Source organism: Rattus rattus, chromosome 4, assembly GCF_011064425.1.
Source record: "Rattus rattus isolate New Zealand chromosome 4, Rrattus_CSIRO_v1, whole genome shotgun sequence".
Lineage (NCBI taxonomy): Eukaryota > Metazoa > Chordata > Mammalia > Rodentia > Muridae > Rattus > Rattus rattus.
The window spans coordinates 163,980,207-163,996,967 of record NC_046157.1 but is presented as its reverse complement, the minus strand read 5'-3'; the positions used below and the strand labels follow the sequence as shown (position 1 = coordinate 163,996,967).

General features: G+C 45.3%; 1 protein-coding gene across 7 annotated transcripts in view; it reads left to right on the top strand.

Moving 5' to 3' along the window:
• The window catches only part of Hdac4 (histone deacetylase 4), a 248,115-nt gene that overhangs the window by 155,125 nt on the left and 76,229 nt on the right, over positions 1-16,761 (top strand). For all 7 annotated transcript variants that reach the window (XM_032901651.1, XM_032901653.1, XM_032901650.1 and 4 more), the window contains one exon: positions 9,795-9,945. In XM_032901651.1, the coding sequence (XP_032757542.1) occupies positions 9,795-9,945 (151 nt within the window). The remainder of the gene's footprint in view (positions 1-9,794; positions 9,946-16,761) is intronic.

Genomic DNA, 16,761 nt, shown 5'->3' with positions numbered 1-16,761 from the left:
CCCAGGGTTGTTTCCTTGGTGCTTCTTACCAAGTTACCAGTGAAGATTAACCTTTACACTACTTGTTCCAAGAAGCCCAGGGCATGTTGCTTGCAACCCTATTCATGATAGGGAAGGACCCTATGCCCCTGCCTGATACCTGGGAAGTCATGGTCTTCATTAACTGGTCAGATTTATTAGCCCGAAGAAGTTATGCAGATCATTCCTGCACCTGGGGTTCAAGTTCACCTTCTACTCAAGAGCATTGATGGCCACTCTGGTGCCATCCTGACTATACCTCATTTGTGCCAGGAGCTCTGGCTCCTGAGCACTAGGCTTTGTGTTTCCCAAGTGTCTTTTAGCTCTGCTTTCTCCTCTGGGTTAAGATGTCTGCAGACAAGAGTTAGCTTACTGTTAACGAGCTAACAGTAGAAGTTGATACTCTTCATAGAACCTTGAATATGGTAAGACAAAAGCAACTAACACTGTGTACTCTGTGCTGACTCTGGCCATCAGTTGTGTGGTTCACTGGCACCCTCTGTGTATTAGTATTTTGAAGGCTAGACCCTGCTGGTACCTAAGGTGCCATGGCCAGAAGAGTGCAGTGCTGAGCTAAAGCTTGAAGGAAAAGTTGGGAGTCTGACTATTGATAGATGGGGTAGAAGAGCTGTATGCTCAGGAGGTGCACAGTGTCTCACATGTTGTGCACGCACTTCAATACACACACACAGAGAGAGAGAGAGAGAGAGAGAGAGAGAGAGAGAGAGAGACAGAGACAGAGACAGAGACAGACAGAGAGAGAGAGAGAGAGAGAGAGAGAGAGAGAGAGAGAGAGAGAGAGAAACACACAAGGCTGCTGTGTTGCTTTGGGTCTCTGCCCTTAGACGACTCCTGTTGTTTCTTCCTGGCTACCTCCGTTATTCTTGACACCCTGTATCTATTGTTGCTGTCACTCTGGCCCACAGGATACCTCCTATACCAACTCTGGCACAGGCTCCACTTTGGCACTTGCCTTATATCCTTAGACCTTCCGGATGGACGGTGCACCTGCTGGTCTTCTTACCACTTGAGTGTATGGGCTCAGACCATGGGGGTGTGGCTCAGTGCTGAGTGTGCCTGGAAGGATGAATTGTTTCCAGGGTGCTCTGATGAGGTTGCCTTTGGATCTGAGCCACTTGGTCCAGTGGAGATAAAAAGGGTTTCTCATTGAGAGCCCTGGACATTTTAATCCCAAATGCTCCATTACAAACCATGGACAAACAACACACATCCTGCCAGTCAGCAGGTCCACGCTCATGCTGTTAGTATATTTGAGTAAAAAAGCATATCTTAGGAAAGCACATGAGATTCTGCCTTAAAGGCTCTCTGGGCATGTTTAAATAAAGCTACAGAATAGCACATTGAGCTTTGGTAGCTGTAAGGAAATAAATATCTAGGTCCATCAACACAGACAGGATTTACCACAGCATTCTGGTTGTCTCCTTCTTATCTCTTCCTTCTCACAGTTTGCCCATACTTGGATTTTACTCTTCAAGATGCGCTTGATTTACCCTCACTTTATATCCAGTGTTAACTTTTTAATAACATGAAGGTAGGTGGAAAGAGATGGTAAGATGGTAATAACATGAAGGTAGATGGTAAGAGAGTTGTTTGTCTACATCTGGATAGACCAATGGGCCTTGTACAACATGGACGGCTTAAGAACAGGCCAGCTGTACTCCAGGACAAGCTGCTTGGGAGCTGGTATAGTCTGCACCATCACAGCCACACACGATCTTGAACATGGTTCATCTGCAGCTAAACTGTGTGTGCAGCATTGAGAGGGAAGAAGGATCATGCATTTCCTTAGCTTGGCTTGAGTCCCACAGTGGTAGTGGTGGGAAAAGTGGGTTCATGCCCATAGGACCTGAACTGTTAATTGCCCTTGCTAGCTAGCCTATTCCTGGTAGCTCCCATCTACAGGGTGACAACTCTCATTCTCTTCCTCTAGTCCTTGAGGTTAACATGTTAAATATGACATTTAGCCAAACTGGGTCTGTCTGGCACATGTCAAGGAGAACTAGCAGAGCTGGCAGTGACCCTTCTCTAGCTACTCTTTTTGACTTTGGCCATCAGCTGTGTGACTATCCCGGATTCACTGACAGCTTTCTGGCCCTGCTGGTACCCAAAGAGTGAGGACTGAAGGTATCATGGCCAGAATTATTCTGTGGCAGCAAGATCACTCTAGGAAGCATGCAGGCAGCCATACCCTCTACATGTGAGGGCATATATAGTGTACATTTTATTGGTAAATTATCTTGTACTATTAGAACTCACTAAAAGCTGGCTCTGGAAGTGGTATTCTCTTCCCCATTTCAGACTCAAGCATATAAGTCTGAAAGTATCCCTTGTCTGGAGATAAGCTGACCCTCCCACCCCCAGTTCTGTGACAAGGAGCATAAAACATTGTGCTGGGAACAGCCAGGAGGAAAGCCTTTTGCAGAGGAGGCTACTGTTGTTTGTCTCCTGATGTAAAAGTGCCTGCGGTGGGAACAGGAAGCTGGAAGTTCAGCCATTGAGAAAGCACAACCAGGAACTCCCACTGACCATCTCAACCACTCCAGTTGGTTTCTGCTGGATATGAGTAGGATTTGATGATATCTGTCTGTTGCTGTTCATTTTATTGGAAGCCTCACCAGAAGGGAAGGGACACTTTGCTCTACAAGAGACATTCTAACCTGGGAACTCCTGGTGCCTGCCTTGGTGGGGTTTTCCCAGTGACTTAGGCCTGCTGGTTCTAAGCCTCCAATCTGACATTACCTTTCTTCTGCTCTCTCAGTCTGTAGTCTTCTCTGCTGGTGCCGTGCATGTCTAGTGTGATAGTCTTTTACAGTCTGTCTGTCTGTCTGTCTGTCTGTTGTTCCTAGCTATCTACCACTTGCTGTTTATCGTGATCTTTTGCTTGCTCTACGCTTATTGAAGTCACTCATCCAAAACGACAAGCACAGCTGTTGTAGAACGTTCTCCAGACCACACAGGTCAGGCTGCTGGATGTTAGAGTCTCTCCCTAGGTGTCAAAATGGGTCAGGAACCAGCTTTCATTGAAAATACTGGGTATGCTTACCCAGTTATACCAAGCCTTTACACAAAACCACGCAATATATATTTTTTTTTTTGAGACCTACTGACGTGAGGAAGTTGGCCCGGTGTCTATGGGTAGTGTGAGTCTGGTTTAAGTCTAGATTTTCTGTATTGCTGAGCTAGATTTCCTGGTGATCAACTGTAGGTGATTTACTTATTCTTAATTTCACATTTGCTATTACTTTCTTACATATAATTTATTTTCATTTTATATTCATTGGTGTTTTGCCTGCATGTGTGTCTGTGCAAGTGTGTCAGAAGCCCTGGAACTGGAGTTATAGACAGTGGTTAGCTGCTGTATAGATGCTGGGAATTGAACTGGTATCCTCTGGAAGAGCACCCAGTGCTCTTAACTGCTGAACCATCTCTCTCTCCAGCTCCTTGGTATTACTTCTAGTCAGAAAAACACCCTTGCCTTTTTAATATTGTCAACTTGACAGGACCTGCTAGAATTACCTAGGAGACAAACATCAGACATGTCTTAGCATTCTAGATTGGGTTAATTGAGGTGGGAAGATAAACCCTAAATATGGTCAACACTGTTCCATAGACTGGGGTCCTGGACTGAATGAAAACGAGAAAGTAATCTGACTACCAGATGGGCTGGGCCCTCCCCCATCAATCACTAATTAAGAAAATGCCCTACAGGCTGTCTACAACTCAACTGTTATGAAAGCATTTTCTCAATTGAGATTCCCTCATCTCAAATGATTTTACCTTGTGTCAAGTTGACATAGAACTATCCAGCACACCAACTCTTGAGTCCAAATACATACTTAAGATACTTTTGTCCAATATTTTCTCAAAATAATGAGAAAAGTAACTAACACACACCTTTGAAAAGAAGTCTTGCTGTGAGGACCATCCCTTATGTTAAAGTCTATGTGCCTTTTAAATCAGCTGGGCACATGTGGCTGTAGGACACACACATACAGACTCACACACAGTACCTGAAATTCCGGCCCTGGGAATAGTAGGGTCAAGAATTACCCCTCAGGTCTACAAAACAGCTTCCTACATGGCCTTTGCTTCAGCTTGAGTTCTGTTGAGGCTGGGCCAGAAAGGTTGGTGTTTGAGCAGTGCTGTGAGCAGCATTATGGTGTTAGTACCATGTGTTAGGAAACTTGAGCTTGATTGTAACCGCTTCTGATTGGCTGGTCAGTAATCAGTAGGGATAATGGGAGCTTCCTAGAGACCCAGAAGATTCGCTGCCCTGCTGGAGCAGTGGATGAACACCCGTCCTCAGCATCAGACCTTTAGCATAGAAAGCTTTCATTTTTGTTTACTTTTGAAAAGTCCGATTGGGTTTACACTGAAAAAAATGTCTAGTAAATTGAATGTCTAATACGTTTAAAAGTTGGGGGTCAATTAAACTAAGTTTGGGATAAGAGTGTGGCTCAAAAGTGAACCTGGTTTAAGTTCTGGTTAGAATAGTGGGGCTGCTGTTGCTGGTTTTGTTTTTGTTTCTTAGAAAAATTAGTCTATGTGTCTTTCTTTTCTGTGACTATGCTAAGACACCATGACCAAGGCAATTTATAGAAGAATTTCTGTACTTTTTCTACAAAAGAATTTCCTGTTCCCACTGCAGTCACTTTTATATCAAGAGACTTGATATCAAGAGACTGCTTTTGGAATCTCAAAGCCTGCCCCTAGTGGCACACTTTCTAATCCTTCCCAAACAGTTCCACTGACTGGGGACCAAGTATTCAAATACATGAGCCTATTCTCACTCAGGCCACCACACTTTGGTCACCTCATTTTAAACTTTCCTATGGTGATGTGATCTCTTCTCAGCAGTTCTCCCTCTACCATGGCAGAGTCTTGGGTATGGTGGTGAGTTACTAAGTGCAGATAGCTAAGTTTTACCCATGTGTAAAGTCAACCCTTCCAGAAGACTTGTTATTATGGTCTGGATTCTACACTCAATGATGTCTTCTCCCTAGACAGTACAGTCCCTACCCTTGGGAAGCCAACGAGGAAGATCCTTGTAACATATTGTGTGTGGTCAGAGAAAGGAAAGAAAGTAGGTTCCAAGGGCCTGGGGCACAGAGGGTCACTGCCAGAGTTCTATGGTGACGGGCTGAGGAGCACAGATCTGATTAGTTCTTTCTGCCCTAGCTAGCAACATGACTTCAAGATGTCGTGACACTCACACAGGATCAGAAGCATTGTTGTGGAGTGTCTTTGGGAAGCGTCATTACTTGTAATCTGTGCCTCTTGAATTTCAGGTTTTCATGGCTTCATGACTGTAACAGGAAACTAAGGGAGGAACTGTGAGACTCTTCAGCAGTGACCCACTCTGTGCTCCTGAGTTGGGGGACTCTGAGCAGGGCTAGTTATGTAGGGCTGCTTCTTGGAATGGATGATTATAAACTAATTACACTATTATTTTCAAAATGCTGCCATGTTTGTTTTCTGAAGGTGATTTCAGCAGGTAAAGATTTAACCTGATGCCAATTGCCTAGTGACCCATTGAGGGTGCATCACCTGTGGACACCATCACCATACCTTTAAGCACTCTTTGACCCTACACATGTTATTCTGGCAGCCCTATAGTCCATGGGTATGTGGCTCTGTCCTCACACTGGGGTTTCCCTAGAATGATTGGGAAGAATCTCTTGGAATGAAGCTAATAGAGGATGTGACTTAATCTTCATGCCTTTACTTTTAGTGCAAGGTGTTCTAGTTTGATTTTATATAAAGAATAGAAAAATGTTACCAGCCTGAAGTTATTGTAAGTCCTGGAGCCGGATTCATGGTTCAATGCCATTGACTGGGAGGAGCTGAGATCCTGTCTTTAAACCTATCTATACTGACTGCTAGCAACAAGGGTAGCCAAATGACGATGCAATTTTGATGCTGTAAATCTTTTGGGTTTGTTCCCTCACCCCATCCATCCAGCTAGTTCCCTGATAACTTCCTCTTGACTTTCAGCTATCCGCTGTAAGACACTGTCCTCTTTAGGAGATGTCTTTCAGAAACAGACTCAAGATAAAGGAGTAGAAGTACCCATACCAGCCTCTTATCAGACCTTCAGAGTGTCTTCACACACCTTGTCATTTGGTTTCATTGTGGGACAGTACTACTGCCCAGTGGAAGCATGGGGAAGGCAGGTAGCAAGTGTGCAGTGCTTCTATGAGGACAGATCAAGCCAGGCCACGCAGCTGGCCTGCCCATCTTTCCTTCCTGCTATGTCACCTCACAGTCTGTTGAAGCATGATGCCAGCTCAGGGCAGAGGGCCACTTTAGAGGCCATTTTAGTGGCTGTTTGAAATATAAACAAGAGAGCCAGGAGTCTGTTGGCCTTCACTGGCTCCCCCCTGCACCCACTGTTGCTGGACACAGTGTTAGGCTTTCTGCAAGTGGCCTTTCTGTGGAAAAGGTACCCATTGTAGGGTCTGGGCAGGCCTGGGCACAGTCTTTCAATGTTCTCCTTTTTCTGAGCTGTTATGGGGAATTCCTGTACCCTCTCCAGTTAATCTGCCATACAGCTGGGTGCAAATGACCTTTGCCGCATGAATCTTCTTAGTGAACGTGTTTGTAGAAGTAACTGATTTTCTCAGGAAAGCCCTTGCAAGTCTACATAGACAGGCCCTATGGAACAGAGAGCGCCACCTCCTCAATCTGCCCAGTAAATCTTTGCTGCACCCAACCACAGTTGTGACTGGACAGCTCTAAGAAAACCCGGGAGGCTCACTCTGCAGGTTGTGGGCACATTGCACAAGTGAGAACAGAGCTAGAATCTCTGCCCTAGGGGCTAGGGCTAGCTTAGGTCAGCCCCAGGGTGTCTAGTAGGTATGATAGCCTGAGAATTTGCCTGGGTCTCCCAGGATAGCCCCACAGGACAGAGTCCAGCACCTCTTTTATTATGCCTATGGCATGAATAAGCTCACCAGCCCTGTTTGTTTTGCTCATGAAGTTCTTGTGTTTTACTAAAAGTAATCTCAGTGGCTCAGTTCCTGTATTCTATGCCTGGGCCACACAGGTTTGATTGTTGGGGTGGAAACAATTATACAATTGCTGTCACTTTTCCATCACATTCTTGATATGATGTGACTTGACTTTCCCATACTAAGTAGGTGGCATATTATGATATTGATTGGAACAAACTCAGAGCAGTTTACAGTCCCACCTCTTCAGTCTACCTGGTACTGCAGTTGACTGTGGAAGCTGGTGACAGACGGTCTTGGGAAGAAATCCAACCAGGAACTGCAAGGCCTGTGGTTAGAGGAGGGTTCAAGAAGACCTTCTGTGCAGCTTGGGCACTTCTGGAAGCATGAACCTTGAGGGGCGTGTGTGTGTGTGTGTGTGTGTGTGTGTGTGTGTGTGTGTGTGTGTGTGTGTGTGTGTGTCAGGGTTAGCTGTGGCTGCTGCGCTAACCTCCTGGCTTTCTCCTGGATGGCGGAGGATGAGGCTTCTCCAGGTGACTCCCTGGAGCTGGCGTGCTATATGCAGTACTATTCGCAGTTCATGAAGGTTGGCTTAAGCTCCTCTTTTGAGTGATCACCGAGCATCATTTTGGATGTCTCTGGGTACATCCTGTCTGTCTTCCATAAAGCCTTGCTAGAGGCCACATAAAAGATGTGAAGTGCACAAATTCCATGTGTGAAGTGCAGCCATCTTCACACATGTTCATTGAAACCACACCTCTGCACATTCATATATGCATACATGCTTGGACCTCACATAGCTCACTTGTGTGCTAGTTCATATATTCAAGCATATGTTGAAGGGTTAGCTATTTTCCCATGTGGCCATCATTGAAACTGCTTAGGAGTCCGCCCACCTAATGCAAAACGTTCCTTAGGCTGCTGCTTTGCCTTAATGTCCTCGTTTGAACTGTTCCCTCTTAGTCAGGGATCTCTAAACGAGCAGAGCTGTATTTTCGCCCTGATCTTCAGGAAGCCCAATCTGGCACAGAGGTCCTGGTCTTCAGTCTGTTAGATGGAGTTTGCTATAAAATGGGCAGAGGAGCAGCAGTCTCAGCAGCACTGTCGGGTGCCACTGGGAGTAAGGGCAAGCAGACACGAGCAGTTTCCTTCTCCATCTCCTTTATGTATTCTGCCACCCTGGGTGTGGCCCAGACTTAGAATGGCACCTTCTGCTTCAAATAACCTGATTAAGAAATCCCTCACAAATCCAGGCATGTTGGTGCACACCTTCAACCCTGCACTCAGCAGGCAGAGGCATCTGTGTTCTAGGCAACCAGAGCTACACACCCTCTAGCAAAAAAAGAAGAAAAGGAGAAAAGAAAATGCCTCAGAGGAGAGCCCAACACCCTGGGGTTTCATTAGCTTCCAGATACAGTCAGTTGGCAAGCAAGGTTAACCAATTGGCATCACAAGTACCTTCTAGGGCTGTAGGATTCAGGTCTAAGTGAAAAGCACTCCAAAGGTCCCAAGCCTCGGTTGATTTCCTGTCATGGCCATATTCTGTGCTGTGACCTGCACAGTCTTAAGTGGCTGGACATTCTGTTCTAGACTGTTTCCATACTTAGTTATTGATCACTCCTTCTGGGTGAGGGCACACTGTCATATTTTTATCCATAGAAAATTCTACAGGCCACCTGGTTGCCAATTCCTTGATCACTGCTCCTTGCCACTCTTCATTCCATGAGGGAGCAACACCAAAACGTACCCATGCCCCCAGGATAGCCACCTGCTAAGTCAGTGAAGGTTGAAAGAGGCCCTGAGAAGGTTAGGCTCAGGCTGGAGGCAAGCGTCTTCTTTACCAGTGACAGGGATCTGACCAGTGGGGTGAGCGCTTTCCCCATTCATTTGACCATGTCTAAGAACCCTTCCTTTCTTTGTGCCTCAGCCTTGGTATGGGCAGCTCATTCCACTTGTAAGGATTTAGGACAGTATTCATTTGAAGTCCTGCAGTCGTGATTCTTACCTTCTATATTTAACTCTTTGTTACAAGGACTTTATATTTGCACGCCATTAGATGTGCCATATTTTGAAACATGAGCTCTAATGTCTACATAGAGATACACAGGCTTTAGGTGTGTATTTTCATGGTTGTGGGTGGGTGACACATGTTCTGGAGTGTCCCCACGTTCCTCCCCGACCCCTCCCTCCCCTCACCAGTTTCTTCATCATGTTTCAGATCATGCTCTAGAACTTACCTGATACCCTGTTGGATTTGCTTGTTTGTGACTCAGCCCTGCTGTGCTGTTTTGCCTATTGGTAACTAATTCTGCTTTGAGGTGGGCAGCATTTCTCAGATGAATGCATATCTGAGGCACACATATTGTCTCTCCGTTCACCCTGAGACTCTTGGGCATGCCTCTGGACCTGCCTTGTATGTTGCAAGCACGCTCTCAGTGTGGACTCTGGCGGCAGAGTGGCTCAAATGTGGACTTGAGGTGACATTTCAGGAGTCTTCCATGTCTAAGGAAATACCTAGCTGGCCTCACCATTTCTGCTCTCTGGAGCATGCTCAAAGAACAGTCACAGCTTTCAAAGTCACCTACTCTTCTTCAGTGCTCTGCAGAGATCCAAGGCTATTGTGTGATCTTGCCCTTAAAGGGGCAGAGGAACTTTAAACCTTGGCAACTTGTCCTCTGTAGCACCTTAGATGAATGGGCAGGTAGACAGATGGCACCTTGGGAACCCCAGTCAGGGAGTGGTGGGCTGGTTCCTGGGTGTCCGTGGGTCACCAGGGCTCTGACCTCTGTCCTCCTCTGCCTGCAGCAGCAGCAGGAGATGCTGGCCATGAAGCACCAGCAGGAGCTGCTGGAGCACCAGCGGAAACTGGAGCGGCACCGGCAAGAGCAGGAGCTGGAGAAGCAGCACCGTGAGCAGAAGCTGCAGCAGCTCAAGAACAAGGAGAAGGGCAAAGAGAGTGAGTGCTGGTGGGCACAGTGAGGACTCAGAGCTGGCCTCGCTGCCTCTGTTGCCTGTGCTGCTTCCCCAGGCAGCTCTGGAGGGGCTTGTCACCCCACACATGAGTCATCAGTGTCTTCAGGGTGATTGTTTCAGGTCACTTTAATTGGGTCTGAAGGCCAACCAATGGCCCTGCTTCTGACTTCATCCAGGTGTCAAGGAAGACTCTGTGTCAGCCTGAGTGCGGGGCATTCTGGGGCTCCCGTGTGGAGTCAGGCATCTTCAGATTGCTCGGCAGTACTCTTCATAGATGCACAGAATATTAAAGCCGTAAAGCACATCACCTTCTGACTCTGAGGACATCCCTGTGTTTTCTTTTCTTTGGAAAGGTTTTCTAAGTGTCCCCAAAGTGGGTGCCGGCTATTGGTGGACTTGTAGCTGAGGGCACAGTCTGTGTGTTGCCAGTCCTGCTTGGAGGACCACTCCCCCATTGATAAGATTGACCTCCCTAAGAAGAACCCAATTTAACCCTAGCAGAGAGGCTGCAGGTGGCACATTATTACTGAAATCTACCGTGCAGGCTTCATTAGTTACTTTCCTGTTGCTGTGATGGAAATAACCATGACCAAAAGCAACTGAAGGAAAAGCAAATTCATTCAGTTTATGGTTCCAGAGGCACTGAATCTACTAGGGTAGATAAGATAGGGAACGACAGCAGAAGCAGAAGCGGGTTGGTCACATTTCAGCAGAGGGGGTGGGGTGGGTCAGGAAGAGAGAGAACAGGAGGAGGAGGCTATAATCCCTCAAAGCCCCCACTGCACCCCATGACATACTTCTCTAGCAAGGCTGCACCTCTTAAGGGTCCATGACTTTGATTTTAGCACCACCAACAGGAATTTAGCATTCAAGTACAGGAAACTGTGGGGGACATTTCTCATTCAAACCTCCACATGGACAGACCCCCCCAAATCTTTTATCTGCAAACACTGAGAATGACTAGCCATTTTAGCAAATTATTGTAGCAAATTTTTGTATGAATTTTAATCTCCATCTGTACCACATAACAAGATGCGTATGCTTAAAACATTCGTGTAAAGTCTGTTATTTGACGTTGTTTGAAAATCGTTTTGGCATGTGATATAAAGATGCGGACAGATAGGTCTATGACAACACAGAGTAAAAGGGAAGTTAGTACCGAGGGACCATCTAGCAAAGAGCCCAGCTAGGGCAGTTGGATTGCAGGGCTCAGAGCCTCCATGGCTTTGCCCTTCCCCAGGACTGGTGCTGTCGGTCATCTCAGTCCCAGGTCTGTAGTGGATGTAGATCCCTCTCGCATCTAGTGCTGCCGTCCCTGCCTGCCACTGAGGTGCGGCATGAGTCTCCATGACGAGCCGGCAGAGCTCCCCTTCCAGGCATTGTTCAGTCAGGCCTTTGCCTGTGCTTCAGGTAAGAGCGCCCTTTGCCTTGGTGCAGAGCTACTCCCTGTGTGTTCTGGAACAGGGCTGTTTGTGAGTTGTGTGCGTTGTCGCCCTTTTCTCTCTTTGAGGGGTGACTTTTTGCTCATAATGTTGTTTTTTAAGCTCAGAATTCTCAGTTCTAGCTTAGTCCAGTCTCTCAGTTTTCTTTGTGTACTTTTTGGGTTGTGTTTAAAAATACACATTTCTCTCCATTTGAGTGGTTTCCTACTTGTGTGGAATTGGTATGTGCATCGGGGATCTCTGAGAACCAATGTCTGCTCTCGTGTGTTTCGATGCTCCCTGTTGGTGACATCAGTCTTGCTGTCATTGCCTCAGTACTTGTAGCTTCAGTCACCACAGACTGGAAGTGAACCTGCGCCCAGCAATGCCAATCTTCCCTACTCTTGGGACTTTGTATTTTCATTGAAAGTCTTAAAATTAATTGTTGCCATCCAGGCATGTCCTGAGTTTACCTGATACTTAGACTGATACTTGGCAAGATGTGATATTTTACAGCTTGGGTTATTCCTAATGCTTCAGTATTCTTTGGGTCTTTCTAATTTTTTCTTACCAAAACGTTAGAATTGTTTGTTCAGGAGACTTGCGTGTATTTTAGCAGGCATATTTCAAGCCACCTGATTGGTCAACACTATTGTGCATAGCATGGTTCTGCAATTCTGAAAAGCAATTAGCAACCTGCTGACTCTTTACTCTGTCCAGAAACCATGCTAAACTCATGTTCTAATTACCAGCAGGGTGGGTCAGGTTTTCAGCCTATAGAAGTACATCTTCCATAGATATGGGTTGTTTCTTCTTTCCTGATTGGAATACCCTTATGTCTGTCCCATCTTTACTTGACTGATATAACTAGGATTCCACTTGAATGATGGGTTAAAATGGCAGTCTGACTCCCTGCTGCTGGAAGCTAGGCACCTTTTCCAGAAGGCCTTACTCACTGGCCTGTTTGTTTTATCAAGTTACCCTCCTTTGTAGTGCTATGAGTTTGAATGTGCACAGGTATTGATTTTCCTCGGATATTTCAGCATCTTTTGGAGGTGGTCATAGGATTTTTTTTCTGGCATATTTAGTGAATGTGGCAAATAGATCCTTTTGGATAGAAATTTTACCTGACATTTATAAATAGCGCTCCCTCACCTTGATCATAAAGCATTATCTTATTCTATGTGTTGCATGCGGGGCTGGCTCATAATTTGTATGTCTGCAACTCTGTTTGTGAGAGGTTGTCCTCATTAGGGTTTCCATTGCTGCAGTGGAACATCATAACCAAAAGCAAGTTGGGGAGAAAAGGGTTTATTTGGCTTACACTTCCGTATTGCAGTTCCTGACTGAAGAAAGTCAGGGCAGGATCCTGAAGGCAGGAACTGCTGCAAAGGTCATGGACGGGTGCTTATTGGCTTGTTTAACCTGCTTTCTTATAGAACCTAAGACCGCCAGCCCAGGGATGGCCCCGCCCACAGTGTCCTGGGCCCTCCCTCACTGATCACTAATTGAGAAAATGCCTTACAGCTGGGTCTCTTGGAGGCATTTCCTCAATTGAAGACTCCTCCTCTCTGATGACTCCAGCTTGTGTCAAATTGATACACAAAACAGGCAGTACAGTTATTGACCTGCATTTTCTTTCTTGAAATGCCTTGCCAAGTTTTACGTTTCAACAGTGCTGGCCTCGGGCGAGCTCTGTTTGGTCTGTATGAACTGTGGTGCTTCCCCATTTCACATCCTTAGTGTTGCATGTTTGCACTTTCTGTTGATGGTCGTTTGGTTTCATTAAATTTCTTCTTTAGTCTCTCCAGAGCAGTGGTTCTCAACTCTCCCAATGCTTTGAACTTTTCATACTGTTCCTCATGGTGTGGTGACCCCAACCATAAAATTACTTTTGTTGCTACTTCATAACTATACCTTTGCTCCGGTTATGGATCATAATTTAAATACCTGTGTCTTCTGATGGTCTTAGGTGACGTGACCCCTGTGAAAAGGTCATTCAACACTCACACGGGTCGCTATTGAGAAGCGCTGCTCCAGAGACTTACTAATTATGACAGTGTATTAGAATCTAGCTGTTAGCTTTGTGGACAGACTGTTGGACATTTTCCTACTTTGCTCATTTCCGTATTCTTCCTCTGTCTTCAGTTTGGGTTCCTGACTCCTTTTCACTTCTGAGTTGCATATGGTTAGCACTGAGTCCAGCCGTCTTCTGACATCTGAATGTAAAACTGAGTCTTCTCTGAGGACCACGCTATCTATACTCATTGAGTTTTGACACACAGCCTAACTTTGTCTTCTAAATGACTTTCCCATATTGATATGTTTGTGCTTCAGTGTGTCACCGTTCTTTATGAACCCCAGTTATCAACCTCTTGTCCTTCCATTCTCTGCTCTGGGCTGTACTGATGCCTTTCCCTCTTCTGCCGGCTTGCTGCCTGTTGTTCTGGCGCTCCTTTCCTGGTCACAGCTGTGCTTGCCTCCATGACATCCACTCAGGGTCACAGAGCGTCGTCTGCTCGGTTAGGACTCATTCTCCTTCCACGTGGCTGAGGTTTCAGCTCTTGTCATTGTCATTTCCCCTCAGTTTCTTTAATGGAATCTAGTGGTGATGAATTTTTGTCTCTAATCTTTGAAGGGTAATTTTACTGAGTGTAGGTTTATAGGTTAATGTTTATTTTCTCTTGACTCTCTGAAGATCTTATTTCCTTTAAAAATTTCTGCCATTCCTATTGTTCCTTGTTCAGAGATAATCTCTTATCTGGCTCCTATTAAGTAATAGTCTCTCTCTTCTGAAGTATTTTTAGATACACGTTTAACTGCTGTTTTCTTTGTTTTTCTTGGGAGTCATAGTCTTATCTGTATGACTTAGTACTTTCATGAAATTTTAGACCTGATTATTCTCACCTCTATTCCTAATTCAGTGTGCTTGAGAGTCTAGTTACATGTGTTAGGGCCATTTTCTACAACCCCTACATTTTTCCTACCTGCTTCCTTGTGATTTCTTCTATTCAGAAATCCACTATACTAATTTGATATTTTCATGTGAAGTAAACTGCCGTTAAATTTTTCTGATCAGATTTTTCATTTAGGATAACCAGCTCCACACTGTTGTTCAGATATTTATAGTTTCCGTGGGATTTCTGCCATACATAGTCAGTTATTTTAGACTGGCCCCTCTGGCTGGGTCTCTCCTCCCAGCTGCTTGTGCATCCCTTTCCTGTCACCCCTTCCCACTGTCAGGGTATCTCAGCCTAGTGCTGGTCTCTGAGTGGAAGGCTGTAATGCCCAGATGCATTAAAACATCTCAGTTGTCTTAGTGAAGGGTTCTGAGCTGATGAGAGGTGAGTACCAGGCCTCCTTACAAGAACAGTGCACTCTCTGGGCCTGCCTCACAGCCTGTGAGGCTTCCTTCTCATTGCACTCCAGAGATTGCTGCCCTTTTCCCCATGTTACTTGTTCTCTGATTATCAGGTACCTACAAGGAAGTTATAAACCATGGTGGCTCATTCTCTGCCCCATTCTCAGTCCCTTTGTCCCAGGTCCTCCAATGTTCCTGAGCGGCCAGAGAAACCTTAGAAGCCTGCAGGTCTTCTGACCACTCCTAGCAGCTTTAACCGGATTAGCCTGCTTGGTCCCTCTGGTCCCTCAAGTACTGGTCTTTACAGTCTGCAGCCCTCAGCTCTTGGACTTCCTTCCTCTTTGTTCCATTTGTGGTCTGCTTCTTGTCTGTATGGAAAGGATTCATTTGACATCTCACCTGTAGTGAGTCCTCCTTAGAAGTATTTACAAATGGGACTTTTCTAAAACGAAGTACTTATGTTTAAAAGGAATTAAATGACTGTCAAGTAAATTTGTTCTCAAACTTAAATGTAAAGATTATCATTATGCCAAGTTAATTCTAAATATAAGTTGTCTAATATGCCAGTATAATTTTGTATATTTTAAAATTAATTGTTTTGAAGCATGTTTTTATTGTTAATTTAGTCTCTTATCAGTTTATATCTCTATTTTATGACTTTCAAATACTAAGAAATTGCTTTCATGTGCAAAATTAACACTGTTAGAATCATCAGTAATGTGATGTTTCATTCTTGAAATATGAACATACTTAATTTTTTCACCTTAACTGATAGAATTTCAAGGTAGTTTCCTTGCCAGCCTTTGGTAGGATAAGCTAAACCTGAATGATGCACCCAGGCACTGTCACACCTCACTCAGCAGTGACCTTAGGGAACAAATTCCTGAAAAGCATCTGAAGGCCTTTCCAAAGTAATGCAGACCTGTTGGGAACGACATATAGACAGCAGTTGTGCAGACTCAGCCTCTGCAACTGGCTATTCAGAAACGTTCACTCTCAGGGGGCTGCAGGGAACCTGAGGTAGTAATCTCCCTCAGCCGCTCTCAGGTGCAGCCAATGCTGAGTGCTGAGGTCTGGACCAGTGAGATTGTGACGGGCTGCTTCCTCCAGGAAGCTGTCTGCCTGTCCTCACAGGAGTCTGTGAGGGGTTCGACTGACCATGTACGTGCAGAGTGGTGCTGCCCCACAGAGTACATGCACAGAGCCCATCACTGTACCAGTGCTCAGGCTCCACTCATAGCTCAGTCCTGGGTTAGCCACTCCCTTCCCATTTGTGGCTCACATGTGCCTCAGTGTGTGTCTAATGTACTTGTTTGTTTGTTTGCTTGCTTGTTTGTTTGTTTGTTTGTTGAATGGTGGCTTTTTATCAAAAGATTACTGTTCAAATTTTAAACACCAGTCAGTCCGTGCCACAACCAGCCAACAAGTAACAATTTCTTCTCATTGCTGAAAAGCAGCTCAGTCTGAATTACTTTCTCAGAGTTTACAAAAATGATCCAATAAAAATATTATCTCAAGGCTCACAGAATACGACTTCAGAAAACATCTCAGGTCTGTTTATGAGTCAGAAATGATCTCTGCTATGTGCTAAGCCCCGCCCTTTGTGGGCCTGTTTTGGAATGTTCTCAGTGCACTCTGCCCCATCACAGGCAGCAGCGTGGTTTTCACTTTGTGGGTTTGGGTGGTCAGGTTTTATTATTGATAATAAACTGCACAGTTGAGTCTTTGGCAAGCTTCATACGCTTCAAAGGCCTGAGAATGCAGTCCTGTGGGGAGGCGGCAGCTAGCAGACCAACACTGGGAGATGCTCTTAGGTCGAGCCTAGGCAGCTCAGCCATGAAGGGGAATCTTGTTTATGCCAGCAGATGCAAATGTCAGGAGGCACCTTCAGTTTCCAAACATTTGAAAATTCAGTGCAAATTTTATCTCATTCCTTAAGGTTTTGTGTAACTTATTTTATTCAATATTTAATGAGGTTTGTATACATCTATAAACATTTACAGTTGAAAACATTAGT